This window comes from Bipolaris maydis, assembly GCF_028858645.1.
Source record: "Bipolaris maydis strain C4 unplaced genomic scaffold PSV08scaffold_14, whole genome shotgun sequence".
In the NCBI taxonomy this organism is placed as follows: Eukaryota; Fungi; Ascomycota; class Dothideomycetes; order Pleosporales; family Pleosporaceae; genus Bipolaris; species Bipolaris maydis.
In genome coordinates, this window is record NW_027093870.1 from 1,111,645 (window position 1) to 1,129,057 (window position 17,413).

The window sequence follows — 17,413 nt, forward strand, 5'->3', positions numbered from 1 at the left end:
CCCCCTCCCCCACCTACTCAATTTGTATCTAGATTAAATCTAGCCTACTTAGATACTTGCAGGCTCAACCTGCACGTCTTATATAGCCTACCGGCTGAGAAAGGACGTTAATCTACAATAATAATAATAATAATAATAGACTATATTAAAGTTAAACTATTTTTAATTTTAAAGTAAAATAAACTAGTTACTTATATACTTAACTTACTAGCTAATATAAAGATATATCTATAATTCTATATATAACTATTAGAACTAGTAGACTCTAAAATACTACTATAGAAAATATTCTATTATAAACTTAAAGAAGAAAATAAATTTAAAGTTAAAAGATTTATATTCTACTAAATTGAAAATAATAAAACTAAATACCTAGTTAAATAGTTAGGATACCTATATAGTAAAAATATATAAAAACTAAAGACTAACCTTATAAACTACTACTAGTGCCTAGTATAGTATTACTAATTACTTTTATAAACTTTACATTACCCTCTAAGAATATAAATATAAAAATACTTTAATCTAAGGTAGAAGTACCTAGTATTAGGCTACTCTCTAAGGTAAATACCTCTTAATTTACTTACTTTATAGCCTTTAACGCCTTAATATTCTTAATATATTTTCTTAACTTATTAATCTACTATTATTTATAATATTTTAGGATTTTTCTTTATTTATAAAGATAATCTTTCTTTATACACGCTACTATTAGCGCCTTTAAAGCTATAGACTCTACTATATTAACTTTAGCCTCTTATTATTTAAGACGCACTAACTTTTAATTTAACTTTTTAAAATTTAGAATAAGAACCTCTACTAGAATATATAACTTTATACTATTCTAATAATAATTCCTATACTCTTTCTTTAATAATAATATTTAATACTCTAGACTCTACTTTATATAATAGCAATAAGAAACTATTATAAGTTCCCTAATATAGTTAATTTAATTACTAATAAAATAATAATATATAGTACTTTTAGAGACTATAATAAGTTAGCTTATAAAGATATAAAGCTAGAAAGAGAAGGATAGTATTATAAACTTAAGAAAGAAATAGCTAGAAAATAAAGAAAAAATAAAGAAAGAAGCCTATATTAAGGCCTTATAAAGTAATAAAAATATATAGACTAATAATATATAAGCGCCCCGCGTTTTATAGTCTTAGCGGAACGCTACTATAAGATAAGTTATATATATCTTATAGATCCTATAATATCCTATAAAGTACTACGTATAGGATAATATAATATATATAGGATAATATAAGATATAGGATATTCTCTTAGTATATACTATAGGCATTAAGCCCTTATAGCTTAATATGTTTAACTTAAGTTTTAAGTATAAGTATAATATAGAGAGTTATTCTACTTGCACGTTACGTCTAATATTACACTCTGCCGCTCTATCTGCGAAAACTAACTAATAAGAAGCTTAACACTAGAGGTCTTATATTACTTCTACTTAAGCTATACTCTTAACATCTATCTGCGAAAACTAACTAATAAGAAGCTTAACACTAGAGGTCTTATATTACTTCTACTTAAGCTATACTCTTAACAAAGTGTAGAGTCTTATATAAGTAAAATCTTAACTTTATACTTACTTAAGGTCTATATAACTCTACTCTATATCTACTTAAGGCCTATATAACTTGACTCTACATTATATAATTAAAGTATAGGGGGGGTACCTATTTACTAGCGTAAGCTATACTTCCAAAATCTTAATAGAATACTAGTAAAGAAAATCTAAAATAAGTTATTAATTAGAATATAATGTAGCCTCTATATCTTAGAAATTTAAGAGGTAACCTATATTATGTACGAGTACGTCTAAATAAGTGGTTTTAACGCGCTAGTTTAGTATACCTCGATAACTATAGAAGGTTCTCTACAACCTTCATTGTCTCGACCAGCTCCTCATCCATCATACTCTTCCCTACAATCTGTACATGCGTTGGTAACCCTTCACACTCCTCTGGCTCATCTGTCTCCACGTTAGTTCAAACTCACAATTGTAACTTCCTCTTTCCACTCAAGCCAAAAGGGGGAGAGAAAACGAATAAGAACTTACATGGGGGCTCATATATCACGCCCTCCTTGACAAACTCTTTGTCTTGCTCCTGATCAGCCTTGCCCACGTTTAGAATGCCACTTGGATAATTGAGCAGATTAACGACGACTGTGAAGATTGGCAAACCATATGTGTCATGTTTTGGTGCCACGCTTTGGTATCCGGGCATAAGAATCGCATCGAGTCCTTTCTGCATTGTACCTCCTTCTGCTGGCTCACCAACCATCAGTTTGTGGAACTGATTGAGTATACGGCCCTTCTCTACATTCATATCCCACAACTCATCCAAACTCGCCTGCCAATCCTTCAATTCAGGGAACCCGGTTTTTGCGATCGATGGTATGAGCGGCTCACCGCTCGCCTTGATGTACTGGAAAGGTGTTTTGCGGGGGTCAAGCATGAAGAATTTCCACGCCAGCATGGATGTCTGGTACATATCAGGTATCTTCTCGTCCAAGAGTACAATCTCGTGTCCCTTAGCCTTCAATTTCATAGCCGTAGAGTGCAGCGCTCGGGCAATGGGTGGATGCAAAGGTCGTTCTTTGCAGCCACGGATTAGTCCAAATCGCAAGGGTTGCGTAGAAGGCTGCACGGAACGCCAGGGCACGTTCAGACTGTTTGGATCAAGTAGCCAAGGCTGTGTGCTACTCACAGACTGGAGAAATAGGGCAAAGTCGCGGGTGGTGCGGCCACAGGGGCCAATGACTACAGGTACTGAGCCGGGAGAGCCCAAACGACCGACCGCTGCTCCACCAGCGAAGGGAACGCGGCCTGCGGTGGGTTTCAGAGAGGCACCACCGCAGCATATGGCAGGGATGCGGTTCGAGCCGGCAACGTCTGTGGCTACACCCATTATGCTGCCTTTCATGGCGATGAGTGCGCCTTCACCACCAGTGGAGCCGCCGGCGGTATGCGATAATCTATTCGGATTCAAGGTGCGCCCAAAAATGTTGTTTTGGCTGTCTGCTGTCATCATGGTTTGAGGAAGATTGGTTTTACAATAGAAGACTGCACCGAGGGAGTGGAGGACGGTAACCAATGCCGAGTTCGTAGCAGCCGGGGGATGCGGGATGAAGGATACATATCCGAGTGTTGCTTGTACACCTCGCACATTAAAGGAGTCCTGTTAAGATCATCTCAGTAATAGGTACAAGCCGGTGTTTTGGCGCTATAAATTCTGAACCCCGGAAGGGTTGCTGATAGCGCCTTCTGGTTGTAAATCACACACCTTGAGACTGATGGGTAACCCATGCAGCGGTCCCAGGACCTTTCCCTGTTTCTCCAAATACTCGTCACACTCTCTTGCCCTAGCCAGTGCCTCGTCGAACATAATCTCTGTAAGACAGCTAACACACTGCTGTGCGATTGCTGCTCTCTTGCAAAATGCCGTCACCACTTGCGTACTCTTTAACTGCCCCTCAGCCATCATCTTGACCAAATCTGTGGCATCATAGTTTTCGGTGATGTCTAGTTCTTTCTCCGTCAAAATACCACATGTTCGAGGTACATCTAGTACAGAGATGCTGGACGTTTCAGTGTATTGAGATGTCTGAGATGTAGGGAGAAGCCAGTCTTTTGGGATTTTGGCGAAGACTGATTCTCGTTTGGATTTGGCCACTGCTTGCCAATCAGCTATGGGTGGTGCAGACGCCATCTTGCCGTTTTTAATTTGGTCAAGAACCTATGTACAGCGAAATTCAGCAATGATGTAGCCTCTTGTGAAGATTATATGGAACGCTAGTGTTTAAAAACGTTCAAGATGCAAGTTAATCTAGAAGAGCGGTAAGACTATAATATACAGGACAGGCATCTTCTACTGCACACTGCTAGTGAGGGGAAGTATGGGGAGCCGGCCGAAATTGCCGATCGGAACAAAGTTCGGAATCGCCCAACAGCGGGGATTATTGTGGGTATGCTAGTCGTTCAGCAGGAAATGAGGTCGGCCGGCGCGGGCTTGTCACTAGCAATTAATCAGAGGCAGCACATGTGGGAGAAACTGTGTCTTTCACAGAATTGAAAAGTCTGTAATCCCCACCAGCTACTGGTTGTTGTTCGACAAAGTCGAACAACTGCAATATCGGACTTGACATTATTTACGAGAATAAGCGGTTGGCAAATGATTCCTCGGTTAAGTTTGCCTATGGGGAACAGATGTATCAACCAAGCCGCCTCTCACTTTTATCGTACGGGGACTTGCTTCGAGTCTCTCTGCGACGTCTGCGATCCCTCGATCGCGATCTTGATCGTATCCCATCTGTATGAAGTTGGCGCCTACGTTCTGGACGATCTTCTTGTCGCTTATGCTCACGGCTCCTTGACCGATACCTATGTCGGTCATGTCGGTCATCATCTCTCCGCCTGTCGCGCGAGCGCGAGCGTGAACGGTCTCGGTGTCTATGGCGTCGCTCTCGGTCTCGCGACCGGCTTCGTGTCCGATGACGTCTCCTCCGCTCTCTGTCGTCGTCCCTGTGCCTCCTGGAACGCTCCTTCTCCTCCCTCCTCTTCGCCCGGTCCTCATTCTCGCCCTCCCGGGCTTTCTCCTCTATTTTATCTTCAACATCAGCCTTGTGGGCCTTTTCACCTAACGGCGTCAGGTTTGCGTTATTCCGCACTGGCACTGGGAGGCCCATGGCAGCAAGCATCGCGTCTTCCTCTGCCTCCTTCAGTTTGCGCTTTTCTTCCTTGATACGCGATGCTTCGGCCTCTTTGGATTCAGCATCGCCTTTCGCGTACCAACTAAGATCACGGCCTTGTTGCCAACGCCCAACAGGCGCCATGACCGAGTGACCGAGATAGTTTTCACGCTGCGCATCATTCTTGACATCCTCCCATTTGAAATCACCGCGGCCACCACTGAGCCATGGTTAGCTAGACACACCTGAGATGTGATACTGAAAGTCTTACCGGCTGCCTTCTTTGCGTACAGTCTGAACAAGATCCATGGTGAAATATAGGGCTGAACAGGATCGAAGGTGGATGTCAGGATTAGATTGTGAAAGTTGCGGGCAACACGGAGGTGAGAGGCCCGAGCTCCTGCGCGCTTCCCCACGCGCGAACACGGTCCGGCTTCAAGGAAGTGCACCAACATTCCACACAGAGCAGAGCCTCCTGCAGTCACTCCCATACATCATCGCCAGAATGCCACCGCCACTCCCACCCCCAGACGAGCAGGAATTTGACCAGCCCCAGCTCATCAGTGGCTTACCTACCCCCGACCTACATGCAGGAAATAACCTCTTCTGGTACTTTACCTCGTCACCCTGGTTCGACTCTGAATGCATCAACATCGACGTCTATCTCAACCTGCGCCAAAATGACCCGGCTGTTGCGGAGAAGATCATGAATGATCCAAAGCTGTGGCAACAGAGACTTGACGATCAGCCCGAAGGAACCCAGTACGTTATTGCGGGCGAAGGCCAGGGCGAAGGCCACCCGTGGCTTCTGCAACGACAGCACAAGGTACGCGTCACGGAGAATGACAAAGAGCGCGTCGAAAACTTTGTTGAGGGCAATTGGTATACCCATGGGACCAAGATGCTCATGGCACCGAGTTTGCTGGATATCGTGCAGAGCAGAATGGTAAGGTTCAACGGAAGACGGTTGTGCAGAGCAGATGTCTGACATGTCTCGTAGCTTACTGTTTCGACACGGATGCAACAGATGGCCGAGCTTTCCAAGAACATGACGCATTGGACACCTGCAACCGGCTACTCATACTTCCCCCCTTCGTACGAAACTGCAAAGGCAACGACTACAGCGAGCCGAGTCGGTAGCCCAACGCTAGCTCCGACAGATGCAGAAGCCCCAGGCTCGCAGTCACAAGGCGCAGGCGTAGCCGCACAGTCCACAGATTCAGCTGCTTCAGCCACGGACTTCTCTGACGCACTCTTCATGCACTCGCTCAACCTCACAAACGCGTATGGCGACGAGTACATGGATGAAAATCCGCTCAAGGGCGAACCTGGCGCCTTTGTCTTTGAAGGCACCAAAACAGCCGTCACTGCCAGGAACAAGGCACAGGAACAACAGGCGAATCAAGTAGTACAGCCCGTACCAGCAGCTCCTACTGAATTGAAAATCGATACCACAACGCCAAGTGTAGCGCCCTCTGCAGTGGCTACACCAAAAGCAGTGGCAACTCCCGGGGCGATGGAAGGCCATAGTAGAAAGAGCAGTGTAGCGCCTGGGTCGAAGAAGAAGAAGGATAGGCGGAAGAGCCAGGCTGGATTAGCTAGTCCAACCACACCCAGTGTGCCCCAAACAGGATAGCCACTATTGCGCCATCATTTTGAGCGACATGCTTATTTCTTGTTTTTCTTCATTCGGGCTAGTACTTGGCTAGTTTTTTTTCCTTTTCCTTAGTGATACCCTCCCAAAATCAATACATGTATATGTCCATAACAAGGAATCAATACGTCCATATTGCTTCTCCAGACATCCTAGTGACTATCGCTCGAGAGCGATAGACATGAGCCACACCCTTTGACTTACACTGCTCAGATTCGGATGGCAAGAGAGATCCAAAATGATGAAAGCCCCTAAAGGGGATCTGGTGAAAGAGAGTGGCATGCACTATCGCACTAAGTATCAGGCATGCGCATTCCATTGTCCTGGGGCCCAAGAACATTCATGTGCGAAAGAGAAATCCAAAAATCTATTCAATCTATAGGTAGTTATTAAGACAGTGTATTTTTTTTTAAAAAAAAGCAAAGGCTAAAAGCAGCCAAACAACAGAAACTCGCATGTATATACAAGATATTAAAAGAAAGCTATGGATAGTAATACGGGCTACTTGGATGAATTCATCACATTTAAAAAGAAGCAGAAGTTGCGAAGTGGTTGAGTGGGTAAATCCCGGATCCTACGCATGGCACCCCGTTCGTCTGGTTGGTGTTTGGTGTGCGACGACGAAAGTGCAATGCGACGTGGATCTCCGTCGGATACGAGTCTTGACTAACTAATCATCCCTAAGAAGCGAATTGTGAGGGAAATAAAGAGATATCCCTCCAATGCCAACAGAAAAAAAAGAAACCCAAGTATAGAACTCCATGCCAGATGCCGCTTGCTTCCTGTCATATATCACCATTTGCAGTTTGGTGAAGTTCTTCACCGAAACAGTTTCTTTCGTCCGTCCAACAAGAAAAAAAAAAGCCTCCAGTGCAAGAGTCCCGGAAGATAGCCTAACCACACCAGTAAAGTAACAAAGGAGAGATACCAAGCGACAATGTTGAAGAGTGGAAAAACGATCGAGTCGTTGAGGTGTTGCAGATGAAGCTGAGAGTGTACAAGTGAAAAGGTAAAGAGGAGAGAGAGATATAGGAAAGTGGTATCTCTAGTAGGCTACAATTTGAAAAGGTGGTTGAGGTTAAGCATCGTAGAACTCTTGCTGCCTCAGGAATAACGTATTCCGTGGAAAATACAAAATAAAAGGAAATAAGGAAATGAAAAGTTGTCAAGACTACAAGTGGAAGGTTTAAAGTGCCTTACCACACCCACTCAAGGTCGCCCAGGTCATCGTGGGCCTGGGCATGATCGGCATGGGAGCGCCAATCTTTGCTCTTATACCAGTTGTCCACTTTCTGTTCCCAGGAGCCATGGTTGTTATTCTCGTTATGGCTGGAACCCCAGTGGATTGGTCGTCGTCCAGCCCCAGTGCGACTCCGCTTCCTGGCGGAGTTTGGAATGGGTTGAGCTTGTTTGGGCGACTTAATAGGCTTGGAAGGAGTTTGTTGGGCCTGCACGGCGGGACTGCGACGGCGATCGCCAAGAGCAGCCCACTTGTCGGCAACTGAACGCTTTGGAGGAGTATTGCGGGTAGCCGCAGACGAACGATGCTCCTCAAAGACAAATCCGGTAGCCGCACTAACGTGGTCGACAGCAGTGCGGTGGTTCTTGGGCGTGGGGCTCCTGCTGTTGTGGATGGAGATGGGGTTCTTCATCTCGGACAAACCGCCACGGGGAGTCGACACGCCGGAGCCAGCTTCAGAAACAACGGGCTTGGTCTTGGGCTTCTCAGCACCGAAGGAATGGCAGTTGTTTTCGAGCTCGGCAAGAAACTGGGCATCGTCATCCTCTTCTTCCCAAAGATCACTCCAGCTCTTGGATATGACATCACGCTTCTTGCCAAAAACCGAAGACATGCTGTTGTAAGGCTTGGTTGGAAGCGAGCCGGAGATGGGCAGAGGTCGAGATCGAGTGAAATTCACAGGCTCGGGTTTTGCGCCATCGGTCGACTTGAAGGACAAGCCCAGGCCGGAATCCACAAAGGATGCAGCAGAGGCGCTGTCTGGCTTGACGTCGTAGGGAGGTCCCGAGAACATGTCATCCTCATAGATTTCGTTGTCGGGAATAGCCGAGAGCTGGCGGAACTGCTGAGGTGGAGACATGGCAAGAGCCTTGGCCCAAGGGAACGAACTACCATTGTCAAGCTGCGGCGTTGAAATGGATGGTGTTCGAAGAGGCTCGCGGTTGGCGCCGACAGCGACAACATCACGCTCCTCGGTGCAGAAGTCATCGAGGCTTTCATCATCAATAGTGAAGCTGATGACGCGCTCCAACGCATCCTTGACGGCGCCGAGGTCGCGCTTCTCAGGATCAATGGCCAGGCACTGCCTAATGACTTCAAAGGTATCTTGCGACATGTTGGGAAAAACATCGAAGAGACTCTGACGGTCAAGGGCAAAGTCGGCGTAGAGGGGGTCTGACGAAGACGGTACGGCAAAAGGGTTGCGCTGAAACAGGATGTTGAGGAGGACGATGCCAATGGCCCAGATGTCGGCCTTGGCAGTCGAGTAGCCAGTGTTGGAGGGGTCGTACTGCTCAGGAGCCATGTAGCGGTCGCTGCCGACAGCAATCTCGTAAGACCAAGGGTCAGAAGTAGCGAGACCAAAGTCGCCAAGCTTCATGGAGCCATCCTGGGTGAGGAAAATGTTCTCCGGCTTGATGTCGCGGTGGTAGATTCCCTTTGAGTGGATGAACTCGACAGCATCGACAAGCTGCATCATGAAGTCACGCACATGCTCAGTCTCGAGAGGGCCCTTGCCATTGCGAATGGCTTCGTACAGGTCACCATTGGAGCAGAACTCAAGAACAAGGTAGATGTGGTTCTGGGTCTCAAAAGACTGGAGCAGGTTGACCACATTGGAGTGATCACCAAGACGCAGGTGAACACCAAGCTCTTCGGAGCGCTCATCGACTGCAAAGGCGGAAGGGCAGTTGATGGCGGCCGAACTCTTGGTAATGACCTTGACAGCAACATGGTCGCCAGTCACAAGATCCTTGGCCTGGAAGACCATGCCAAAGGAGCCATTGTTAAGAGGAGAGATTGTTTCATACCGCCCATTGAGTACAACGCCTTCGTGAAGATGATCGCGCATGCACTCCATGAGGGATGTTTGGGGGTGGAGAACTGGAAGGGAAAGGGCCAAAGGTAAAAACTCAGAGGTCTACCCGGTGGCTGTGACAGTGCAGGCGGATGTGGTGTGGAAGCCGGCAAACAAACAAGGAAGAAAACAGAAAGGTAAGGCTCGGTGTCAAAAGCAAACAATGGGTCAACAGCCGTCAGCCCAAAAGCGATGCTCTATCAGACTTTTTAGGTGACTGTGAAATTTCGAAGATAGCGATAATATGCTTGTAGCGGAGTCGGAAAAGAGACGATATGGTTGCCGAGGAGAGATGTCGTAAGGTAACAGCGAGGCCGTTTGGGTGAAACTAAAAAGCAAAGTCGTCGGTGATATGCACAGGTGGAGTCCGTCGACGGAAAAGACAAGGAAAGGTTCAAGAGAGTGTGGTTCTCATTTGCCGGTATTAAGTGCGTATGGATGACTCGAGTCAACGAGCTATCGGAGAGAGCGGCAGGTGATGAGATGGAGTCGTTGACGTCCAAACAGGAAGAGGGATCGCTGCGTAAGAGGGCAAGGAAGAGATGGAGAGAGAAAGAGTCGTAACGCGTGGAGGGAGGATCGTCGGTAGGCAGACAGAAGGTTGTTGTCTGATGACGCGGTTGACAGCGTGAGTCAGGTGCACGGGCCCACGTAAGGAGAGCTAGCGGGTGTCGGATAAAGAGGGGGTTTGATGAGGCTAGCTGGCGACAAGCTGAGAGGGAGGATGTGGATTGAGTGCTCGGTGAAGCTTGGAGCAGCGCAGGTCGTGGGCCTGAGGAGTGGTGAGGCAGGAGAGGGCTCGAGGAAGGGGGGTTGTGTTTGGCTAGCTGGCTGTCTGACGGGTGTTGGGATGGCCTGCAGCTGGCTCTCTCTGTCACATCAAAACAAAGGCCCGGCGATGGCGGCTAGGTGGTCGAGTGCAATGGAGCAGAGCAAGAGGGCGGTGCGATTGTAGCAGAGGGAGGCTGTGGGCCAAGGCGAGGTAGGGGGGGAGGGGTGGCAGACGTTGTTGTTGGCGGTGTTGACGTATGGGTAAGCTGCACAGCGGTTGCGGAAGGAGCGAGCGGAAGGCGAGTATTATTAACGGCAGCAGCGGTAGGTGAGGCGGCGGAGGGCGGAGGAGGGGACGATGGCGGTGGAGAGAAGCAACGCTAGAGCTTGCGAACAACGACGAGAGCAGAGATGGGTACGTGTTATGGAGGCATCGGGAGACGGTGGTGAGGTGAGGAAGCGGACGGCGGACGGGCATCCTGGCTATTAGAGGGCAGCGCCAGGAGCAGGCGCAGCTCTTGGGGGGGGGGGACCCGCTTGCAGCAGGGCGGCGTCGAGGCTAGCCGGGGTAGGGCAGCAGGAGACTAGGGCGCCGCTGCGAGCTACGTGGCTTGCATCACCAGATGCTAAAGCAGCGTGGCCACGCCCCCCCTCGTCGGAACCGCCACTGGACGGCCAACTCTGGGCTGCCAGCTTTCCATGGCCTTCGGTCTTGTTCGACGCTCGTCACGGCGGCGTCGGACGAGCCAGAGGGCGCGCTCGCTGTCGGCTGTCCGCGCGCTGCTGTCCGCTCGCTGCTGTCCGCCTGCTCGGGCGCTCGTCTTGTCGCCAGGCCCGTCTCGCACGGCAGTCCTTGCTGGTGCTGCATCATGGCTCTCATCAGTGGAGCCCCCGTGTGCGTGCTCGTCGCTGGCTCTGCCTCCGTTGCAGGTGCACGCTGCACGTCTGGCCGGACGGGTCCCGCTGCGGTGATGACGGTGGGACGGCCAAAGACGCCTGAAACATGGGCCGTGGCTGTCGCCTGCCTGCACACGCAGACTCGTCCACGTACTATACTTGCTCACATAGTCAGTCGTAGTATGCTAGTACAATATGGAGCAGACACTCGTCGCCCCCTCGCCCACGCACACGCACCCGCACACGCACGCAGACGGCGCACAATCCAGACCACCAGCTGTCGTGTGCCAATGCAGGCTTAGCCCCCCAAGCGCCGCCTCGCAGGCCGCTGCTGATCTGGGTCGGGTGCATTGCGCTCCCAAGCAGCCACCTGGCCTTTGATTGGTGCTGCCTGCAGCCCGTCTGCTGCCCTCGACCACTCGACAGCCTGCCCCAACACGGCCGTTATCTGTGGTTTCGTGATGCTTGCCACCTCGTCTCGCCGCTGTACTGAGCCGCATGCCATGTCGTGTGAGCATGGAGCGGTTGCCCGCCATGCAACCCACTGCCCACTGCCATCCAGGGGCTTCTCGCCGCCAAGTCCAGCATGACAAGTGTTTCGGCAGTCGGCGCGCGGGGCCTGCCATTGGCCACGCCCTGCTGCTTGTGCTCCATCCACCCTAGGCGCCAAGGCCGGTGGGTAGCGGCAACATGTAGGAATCCGGGGAAAGCTTATGCGACTGCGAAGCCCTTTTGTGCCTTGCGGCCTCATGGCCTTGCAGTCAGCGCCAGCCGGCTGAGTGATTATCCTCGCAATGCCATTGTACCATGTCGGCGCCCTGAAACACAGACACGATCTGCATCACACGGGGCCCGATGCGCGAACCAGAGCACAAACCGCTACTTACTCCATGTGTCTACATGTGAGTAAGTAACCATATATACTATGTACTTGGCTACATGCTGCATACAGGCCGTCATCGTCATGGGCCTTGTCGTGCTGTCCATTACCCCGTCGCCGCCAGAGTACTGCCGAGCTGGGACTCGTGGTGCACGCTTCGCATGACCCTATCCTGCTCTACACCAACTTGGTCGATAAGACGCGCAGTAGGCCGGCACTAGGTTGCGGTAGATTGCAGCAAATGGCAGCAGCGAGCCACCCAGCCAGTTGTCTTGGACAGGCTACTACTGCAGGTTGCATGCAAACGGGACATTTCCTCGTCCCCACTCTGTTGCACAGTACCCGTCCCAGGACAACCCCGTGGCGGTGTACGCCCACTTTACATGCACATCAAAGGTCCATGTAGGTTGCAGAGTAGCAGGAGCACTCTCAATCCACATAGGCCAGCGACGACAATTGCAGACAGCGCACGGCCATGGCCAGCCTATAGGGCTTTCGACATTTCGCTGCTAGCGCCTCCCATGTGCTGCTCGTGCTCGCGACGGCGACTTTGATGTGGGTCGCTCCCCAAGCCATCTGCCCATCGACGACATCGAGCATCAAGGCGGCCACATGCTAGCCAGGTACTCCCGTCCATCTCACGGCATTCACGCCCCATATGCGTCGACAAGTCGACACACATGGCAAAGAAAACAACGTCGGTGAGCGCCTCAACCCAATGTCAGCCTCACGACAATGCTTCCATGGACCACAGCCGGGCACAGAGCTACCGTGACAGCTGTCATCGCACCATGGATGACTCCTGACTATTGCAAAATTTTCCCCTCGACAACAGCTTCACAGCTGTCAAGCCGCTTCCGGCTCCAATCCATGTGCAGAAGAAAAATTTTCATCTCTCTTGCTGGACAAGATCAGGTTTCCAGCCTGACCGCTATATGTTTTGATGTTGCTTGTCTTACCACTCGCACCAGTCAGCTGCCAGAACAGCCACACGACACCACCCGTCCATCCTCACAGTTGAGGCGCTACACGGCACACTCTGTCGCTTCACCGCCATTCACCCCCCTACCGTTGACAACAATAACAACAACAACCACATCGACGTCAACGACAACAACGACAGCACCACCAGCATCACCACCAGCAAGAACAACAACGCCGTCAGACGTCCAGCAACATGTGTGCCGCATCGCTCGATCGGGCGCGTTGGACCCAAGCAGAGGTAGTGTTGCTTGATATCGGTATGTCGCAAAGCTGTCTTGAAGTCGCTGTTGGTGCATGACTATACATGTACATACCTTCACCTACAACACACACACACACACGTACTTACACGCACACGCCACATTTTGCCTCAGCAATGGCCATTGTCGTTACTGGTCACACAAGCACTTACTGCTACGAGTATTGTAAATGCACACATGTACTGACACGGGCACGCAGAGGGCACCATCTCGAGCATCTCATTCGTCAAAGATGTCATGGTAAGCCTAATCTCTTCTGTCCTTGGCCTCGCATGTCGCTGCTTCCCCGCATTCGGCAGCGCAACGACCACTGCCGGGGCAACATCGCCAAATATGTCGACAATGACGCTGGGCGGGGCCTCGACGTCTTCGCCAGGCCGTTTGTCGGCCATGTAGCCTCCTGTCCATCTCTGCCCTCTTTGTTCTAGACGCTGTCGTGCTCTCTGCCTGCCTGCCTCCTCCAGCCATCCCGCCACTCGTTTCCGTCATCTGTCACGCGAGACGACAGTGGTGGTGGGGCCTCCTCGTTGCGCTATGTGTGTGTGCTCACAATAGCCGCAGTACCCGTATGCACTTGACAGTCTCACAAGACTGGCACGCCATTCATGGGCTGATCCCGACTTCCAATCCCTCATCGCCGCCTTTCCAGACGACACCAAGCAGAGCTCCGACGCTCTGCTCGCCCACGTACAAGACCTGACACGGCACGACATTAAAGCAGTGTATTTGAAGCAGCTACAAGGTGGGTTACAAATGAATCCGTTTCAACCTCGTCGGCAACCCTAGTCCCATCTCTTGGCCGCCGCCTCGTGCCAGGACCCTCGCTGGATCATCGCCACCAAGCGCCGACACCGCGCTGCTCTAAACCCACTAGTCCCGCCGACTTCATCTCTTGATTCGATCGGCCACTCACCACCGGCTGCATTATCGCGATAGTCGCCATCCTACTCCAGCCACCCAACCAATCGTCCAAACCCTCTTTCGTCAGCTCGACGCCGCTTTCAGCTTGCACTCGGCCTCCTGCAGCACAGCACAACCCTTCCCTCCCATCGTCACTTTGCGCCCTGCTGGCGCACTATCGTAGCACATGCACTCTGTCTTTGATAGCACTGTTGGCATACTCCACTCAAACTGACTCTTCTCTCTTGCGCAGGACATCTTTGGACCACTGGCTTCCGCAACGGTCATCTCAAGACCCCACTGTTTGACGATGTGGTCCCCACGCTAGAAGCTTGGAAAGCTGCTGGCAAAGCCCTGGCCATCTTCTCGTCCGGCAGCGTGCAGGCACAGCTCCAGTTCTTTTCCTACGTCAAAGATGGATCCGAGACCAGAGACATCAAGCCTCTGTTCTCTGCCCACTACGATACCGTCAACGCTGGCCCCAAGATGGACAAAGCTTCCTACGATAAGATATGCTCCGAGCTTGGAAAGCCTCCATCCAAGGTTGTGTTTTTGACAGACAACGTAAAAGGTATGTTGCCCTTCTCCGCTTGTCCTGAAACAACACACTATCCATCATCTTTGCCGATTGCACACACACATACCCCCACTGTAATTACCCCTCCTTCCCCCCTTCCACTGCCCAATTCGTCGGTCGATCATCACACCATCACGCACCGGCCCTGACTACAAGTACCCACATGTGTATCTAGTACACATGTAGGGTACATGCTCCGTCATGCGACATACAAATGTCCCTCATTGTCCCACTGCCTTTTTATTTGCCCACATGGACTACAGCGAAAAAAGGCCTCGTGTAACTCACCCGTCACGCGATCCCGCGCGTCCCCCCACTTACATTGCTGTCGCATGTTTCATACCACAAGTAACCACCGGCTATGATACTAACACGTTTCTTCTGCAACAGAGGCTGAAGCGGCAATCGAGGCCAACGTCTACGCTGTTGTTGTCGACCGTCCGGGTAATGCGCCACTGTCTGATGCGACAAAGGCGAGGTTCCCAGTCATTGAGAGATTGACTGATCTGCCTTGAGTCGAGATTTGACACCTCTCTCCCGCTTCTCTAGTTATGAGATTAGATACTCTTCTCATGGCCCAAAACTCTTGTTTGCAAATGGTGCAATGTTAAACCCGAATGCCAGCAGTTCAATGCTCAAAGTGAGCAAAAAAGTACATGTTTTTTATTCAATTGCTCTACTGCATTTTCCGCATCAATTCCATCCCTAGCGCTGCATTCGTTGTCTGCATCTCACTTCGCTGTAGGTCGACAAGCTGATTCAAGCGCTTCACCGCTCGAATTTGTGTCTTTCCACTTGCTCTCTTTCTGTTGTCCACGTATTTGTTTTCCTCGTGCCACTACGCCAGCATCTCTCCCGCAACACGCTGAATCCACTCGGCCGTCTCGTCCACCCTGCTCAAAAAAGGACTATGCCCACTCTTGATCCTCGTAACATGCATGATTGCGCCCGCCTCTTCTGCTGCCTTGACCATCTCCTCCTGCAAGGCCGGTGGCAGCGCCAAATCGTCCTGGCAAAGCAGATAGCTACTCGGAATGTGCCTCCATGCCGCATACGTCGCCGGCGTGGTGAATGAAGCGATGCCCTGGGTCCTCAGAAACGTAGCCCAATACTTTTGCTCCTCTTCGGAAAGATCGTTGTAAAAAAGCTCGGGTGTTGTGCAGGTGAGATTTGGACCAGCAGGGACAAAGGTGGGCGAAGGAACATTGTGCGTCTTTTGCAGCAGACTGACACCCTCGGGTAGGACAAAACTCGCCATGAACGCTATTCTGATGACGCCGCCTTTGAGGCCCTGGGTCTCGCGCTCTCCCTTGCTCAGGCCCTTGAGCCCAGTGCCCGTTACCACGCCGCCCCAACTATGAGGGGCAACAATGACATCGTTGCCTTGCCCAATGGCTTCTTCCACTGTGCGCCGAAGAATCCCAATGTCTTCGCTGAGGTCGCTAGGCGGGCTGGGATTACCGACCGATGCCATTTGCTGGCAATGCATTGTGTAACCCAGGGCTTGCAGCTTCTTCATCAACGGGACCATGCATGCTGGGGTGTGTAGCGCCCCGGGCACCAGCACGAGATGAGGCTTAGTCATACTCAACGTGGGGGTAGGGGAACGTTGGAAACCGTTCGAGCGGGGGTGGGTGCGTTCGGCCAGATATCGATGCTACGATCTGGTAGGGGAAATGACACTGAGGAATCGAATCGTCAGTCGGAACGTGTCGGTGCCCCTGAGTCGGTGGTCAACGTGAACGGGGCTAGGTTTGGATATCAGGCATCCATAAGCTTGTGCAGGCCTGTGGATCCTTCCTCTGAAAATAGTTAGAGTTAGGCGCCTGCACGGGACGTGGCTAACCAGGACTCGCTGCTTGTAGCAGCCTACGTGTCCATTCAACCCGCATGGTAAAGACTGAGCACGCGCGTACGTACTCAACACACAGTACTAGCTTCGCTAGGATATTTTCTTCAGACACCAATCAGCGTGTGCCGGTACTAGCGCTGCTTAGTTAGTGTTGCCAACCTGCCGGCTATCCTCACGTAATCCAGTCTCTTTCCGTCTGGCTATACAGGGTCATACTCCTGAGGCACTCAAATTGCAACACCGTCCAAGAATTATGCCGGAGTCCTGGACTTCCAACATTCCCATTGAATTGGCCATGGCTGGTATGTAAGTAGTCAGAAAGGATGGCTTCGGCGCAATTAATCATGGAACTCTCTTGGTTGGATCCTGGTGGGCGGGAGTAAGGAGGCTCTTGCTGTACAGGCAAATCCTTTTCGGGTGGCTGGCTTCAACAATTGTCCATCAACTACGCAGTTATTTGTCCGGAAAGTTTATGGGTGTTCCCTTGCTTGTATCGTCCTTTTTGCACATGGCTTCGCAATCGGTCCTTCGCCGTCCAACTTTAAACTCATGCAATATTCCGTCTCTTGAAAGCTGACCCAACCGAATGCTATGGCCCTTATTGGAACTAATCGACATCAGAAGCCTGTAGTACATGCATCATGACACCATGGTCTCTGTTGAGGGTATGCCACTGTCGGGTACCGGTACTGAGTCCCAAAGCAGAATCCTTACAACTATATGACAAAAGCCAACTTCGACATGTGAGCTGACAGTGTCTCCGTGTTGGCGATGTTTGACGGTGGTGGTATGGGCATGCGTAGGTTTGTGGGAGCCATTAGACT

General features: G+C 50.5%; 6 protein-coding genes across 6 annotated transcripts; 2 read left to right on the plus strand and 4 right to left on the minus strand.

The window, feature by feature from the left end:
* Positions 1–1,763: 1,763 nt before the first annotated feature.
* Positions 1,764–5,052, minus strand: PSV08DRAFT_229869 (acetamidase). Its single transcript, XM_014218751.2, has 6 exons — positions 4,991–5,052; positions 4,280–4,939; positions 3,904–4,001; positions 3,315–3,718; positions 2,087–3,209; positions 1,764–1,999 (listed from the first exon to the last, which is right to left on the minus strand). Exons 1-6 carry the CDS (start codon positions 5,026–5,028, stop codon positions 1,890–1,892), a joined length of 2,433 nt encoding a protein of 810 aa, XP_014074226.2. The 5' UTR covers positions 5,029–5,052; the 3' UTR covers positions 1,764–1,889.
* A 120-nt stretch (positions 5,053–5,172) lies between these two features.
* On the plus strand, positions 5,173–6,461 carry PSV08DRAFT_15176 (uncharacterized protein). The gene is made up of 2 exons (XM_014218753.2): positions 5,173–5,665; positions 5,720–6,461. Exons 1-2 carry the CDS (start codon positions 5,225–5,227, stop codon positions 6,353–6,355), a joined length of 1,077 nt encoding a protein of 358 aa, XP_014074228.1. The 5' UTR covers positions 5,173–5,224; the 3' UTR covers positions 6,356–6,461.
* Positions 6,462–7,308: 847 nt separating this feature from the next.
* PSV08DRAFT_15179 (kinase-like domain-containing protein) lies at positions 7,309–9,906 on the minus strand. Its single transcript, XM_014218754.2, has one exon. The coding sequence runs from the start codon at positions 9,469–9,471 to the stop codon at positions 7,570–7,572; it is 1,902 nt and encodes a 633-aa protein (XP_014074229.1). The 5' UTR covers positions 9,472–9,906; the 3' UTR covers positions 7,309–7,569.
* Positions 9,907–10,865: 959 nt separating this feature from the next.
* On the minus strand, positions 10,866–11,672 carry PSV08DRAFT_251225 (uncharacterized protein; the record flags this gene model as incomplete). The annotated part of the gene is made up of 2 exons (XM_066092439.1): positions 10,866–11,289; positions 11,374–11,672. The coding sequence occupies 2 exons, from the start codon at positions 11,670–11,672 to the stop codon at positions 10,866–10,868; spliced, it is 723 nt and encodes a 240-aa protein (XP_065948235.1).
* Positions 11,673–13,193: 1,521 nt separating this feature from the next.
* On the plus strand, positions 13,194–15,385 carry PSV08DRAFT_404885 (HAD-like domain-containing protein; the record flags this gene model as incomplete). Its single annotated transcript, XM_066093709.1, has 5 exons — positions 13,194–13,257; positions 13,460–13,500; positions 13,822–14,002; positions 14,414–14,731; positions 15,128–15,385. The coding sequence occupies 5 exons, from the start codon at positions 13,194–13,196 to the stop codon at positions 15,250–15,252; spliced, it is 729 nt and encodes a 242-aa protein (XP_065948236.1). The 3' UTR covers positions 15,253–15,385.
* PSV08DRAFT_229878 (Alpha/beta hydrolase fold-1) lies at positions 15,349–16,415 on the minus strand. Its single transcript, XM_014218757.1, has one exon. It carries the CDS (start codon positions 16,320–16,322, stop codon positions 15,576–15,578), a length of 747 nt encoding a protein of 248 aa, XP_014074232.1. The 5' UTR covers positions 16,323–16,415; the 3' UTR covers positions 15,349–15,575.
* Positions 16,416–17,413: the final 998 nt, after the last annotated feature.

What these genes read in the sequence shown, in the direction of transcription:
- PSV08DRAFT_229869 (XM_014218751.2), bottom strand. Translation starts at nt 5,028, where the DNA reads ATGGATCTTGTTCAGACTGTACGCAAAGAAGGCAGCCG. An exon ending in GTACGCAAAGAAGGCAGCCG is followed by an intron (nt 4,940 to 4,990) that starts GTAAGACTTTCA and finishes ACCATGGCTCAG; the next exon opens with TGGTGGCCGCGGTGATTTCA. An exon ending in GGTTACCCATCAGTCTCAAG is followed by an intron (nt 3,210 to 3,314) that starts GTGTGTGATTTA and finishes TGATCTTAACAG; the next exon opens with GACTCCTTTAATGTGCGAGG.
- PSV08DRAFT_15176 (XM_014218753.2), top strand. Translation starts at nt 5,225, where the DNA reads ATGCCACCGCCACTCCCACCCCCAGACGAGCAGGAATTTGACCAGCCC. An exon ending in ATATCGTGCAGAGCAGAATG is followed by an intron (nt 5,666 to 5,719) that starts GTAAGGTTCAAC and finishes CATGTCTCGTAG; the next exon opens with CTTACTGTTTCGACACGGAT.
- PSV08DRAFT_15179 (XM_014218754.2), bottom strand. Translation starts at nt 9,471, where the DNA reads ATGGAGTGCATGCGCGATCATCTTCACGAAGGCGTTGTACTCAATGGG.
- PSV08DRAFT_229878 (XM_014218757.1), bottom strand. Translation starts at nt 16,322, where the DNA reads ATGACTAAGCCTCATCTCGTGCTGGTGCCCGGGGCGCTACACACCCCA.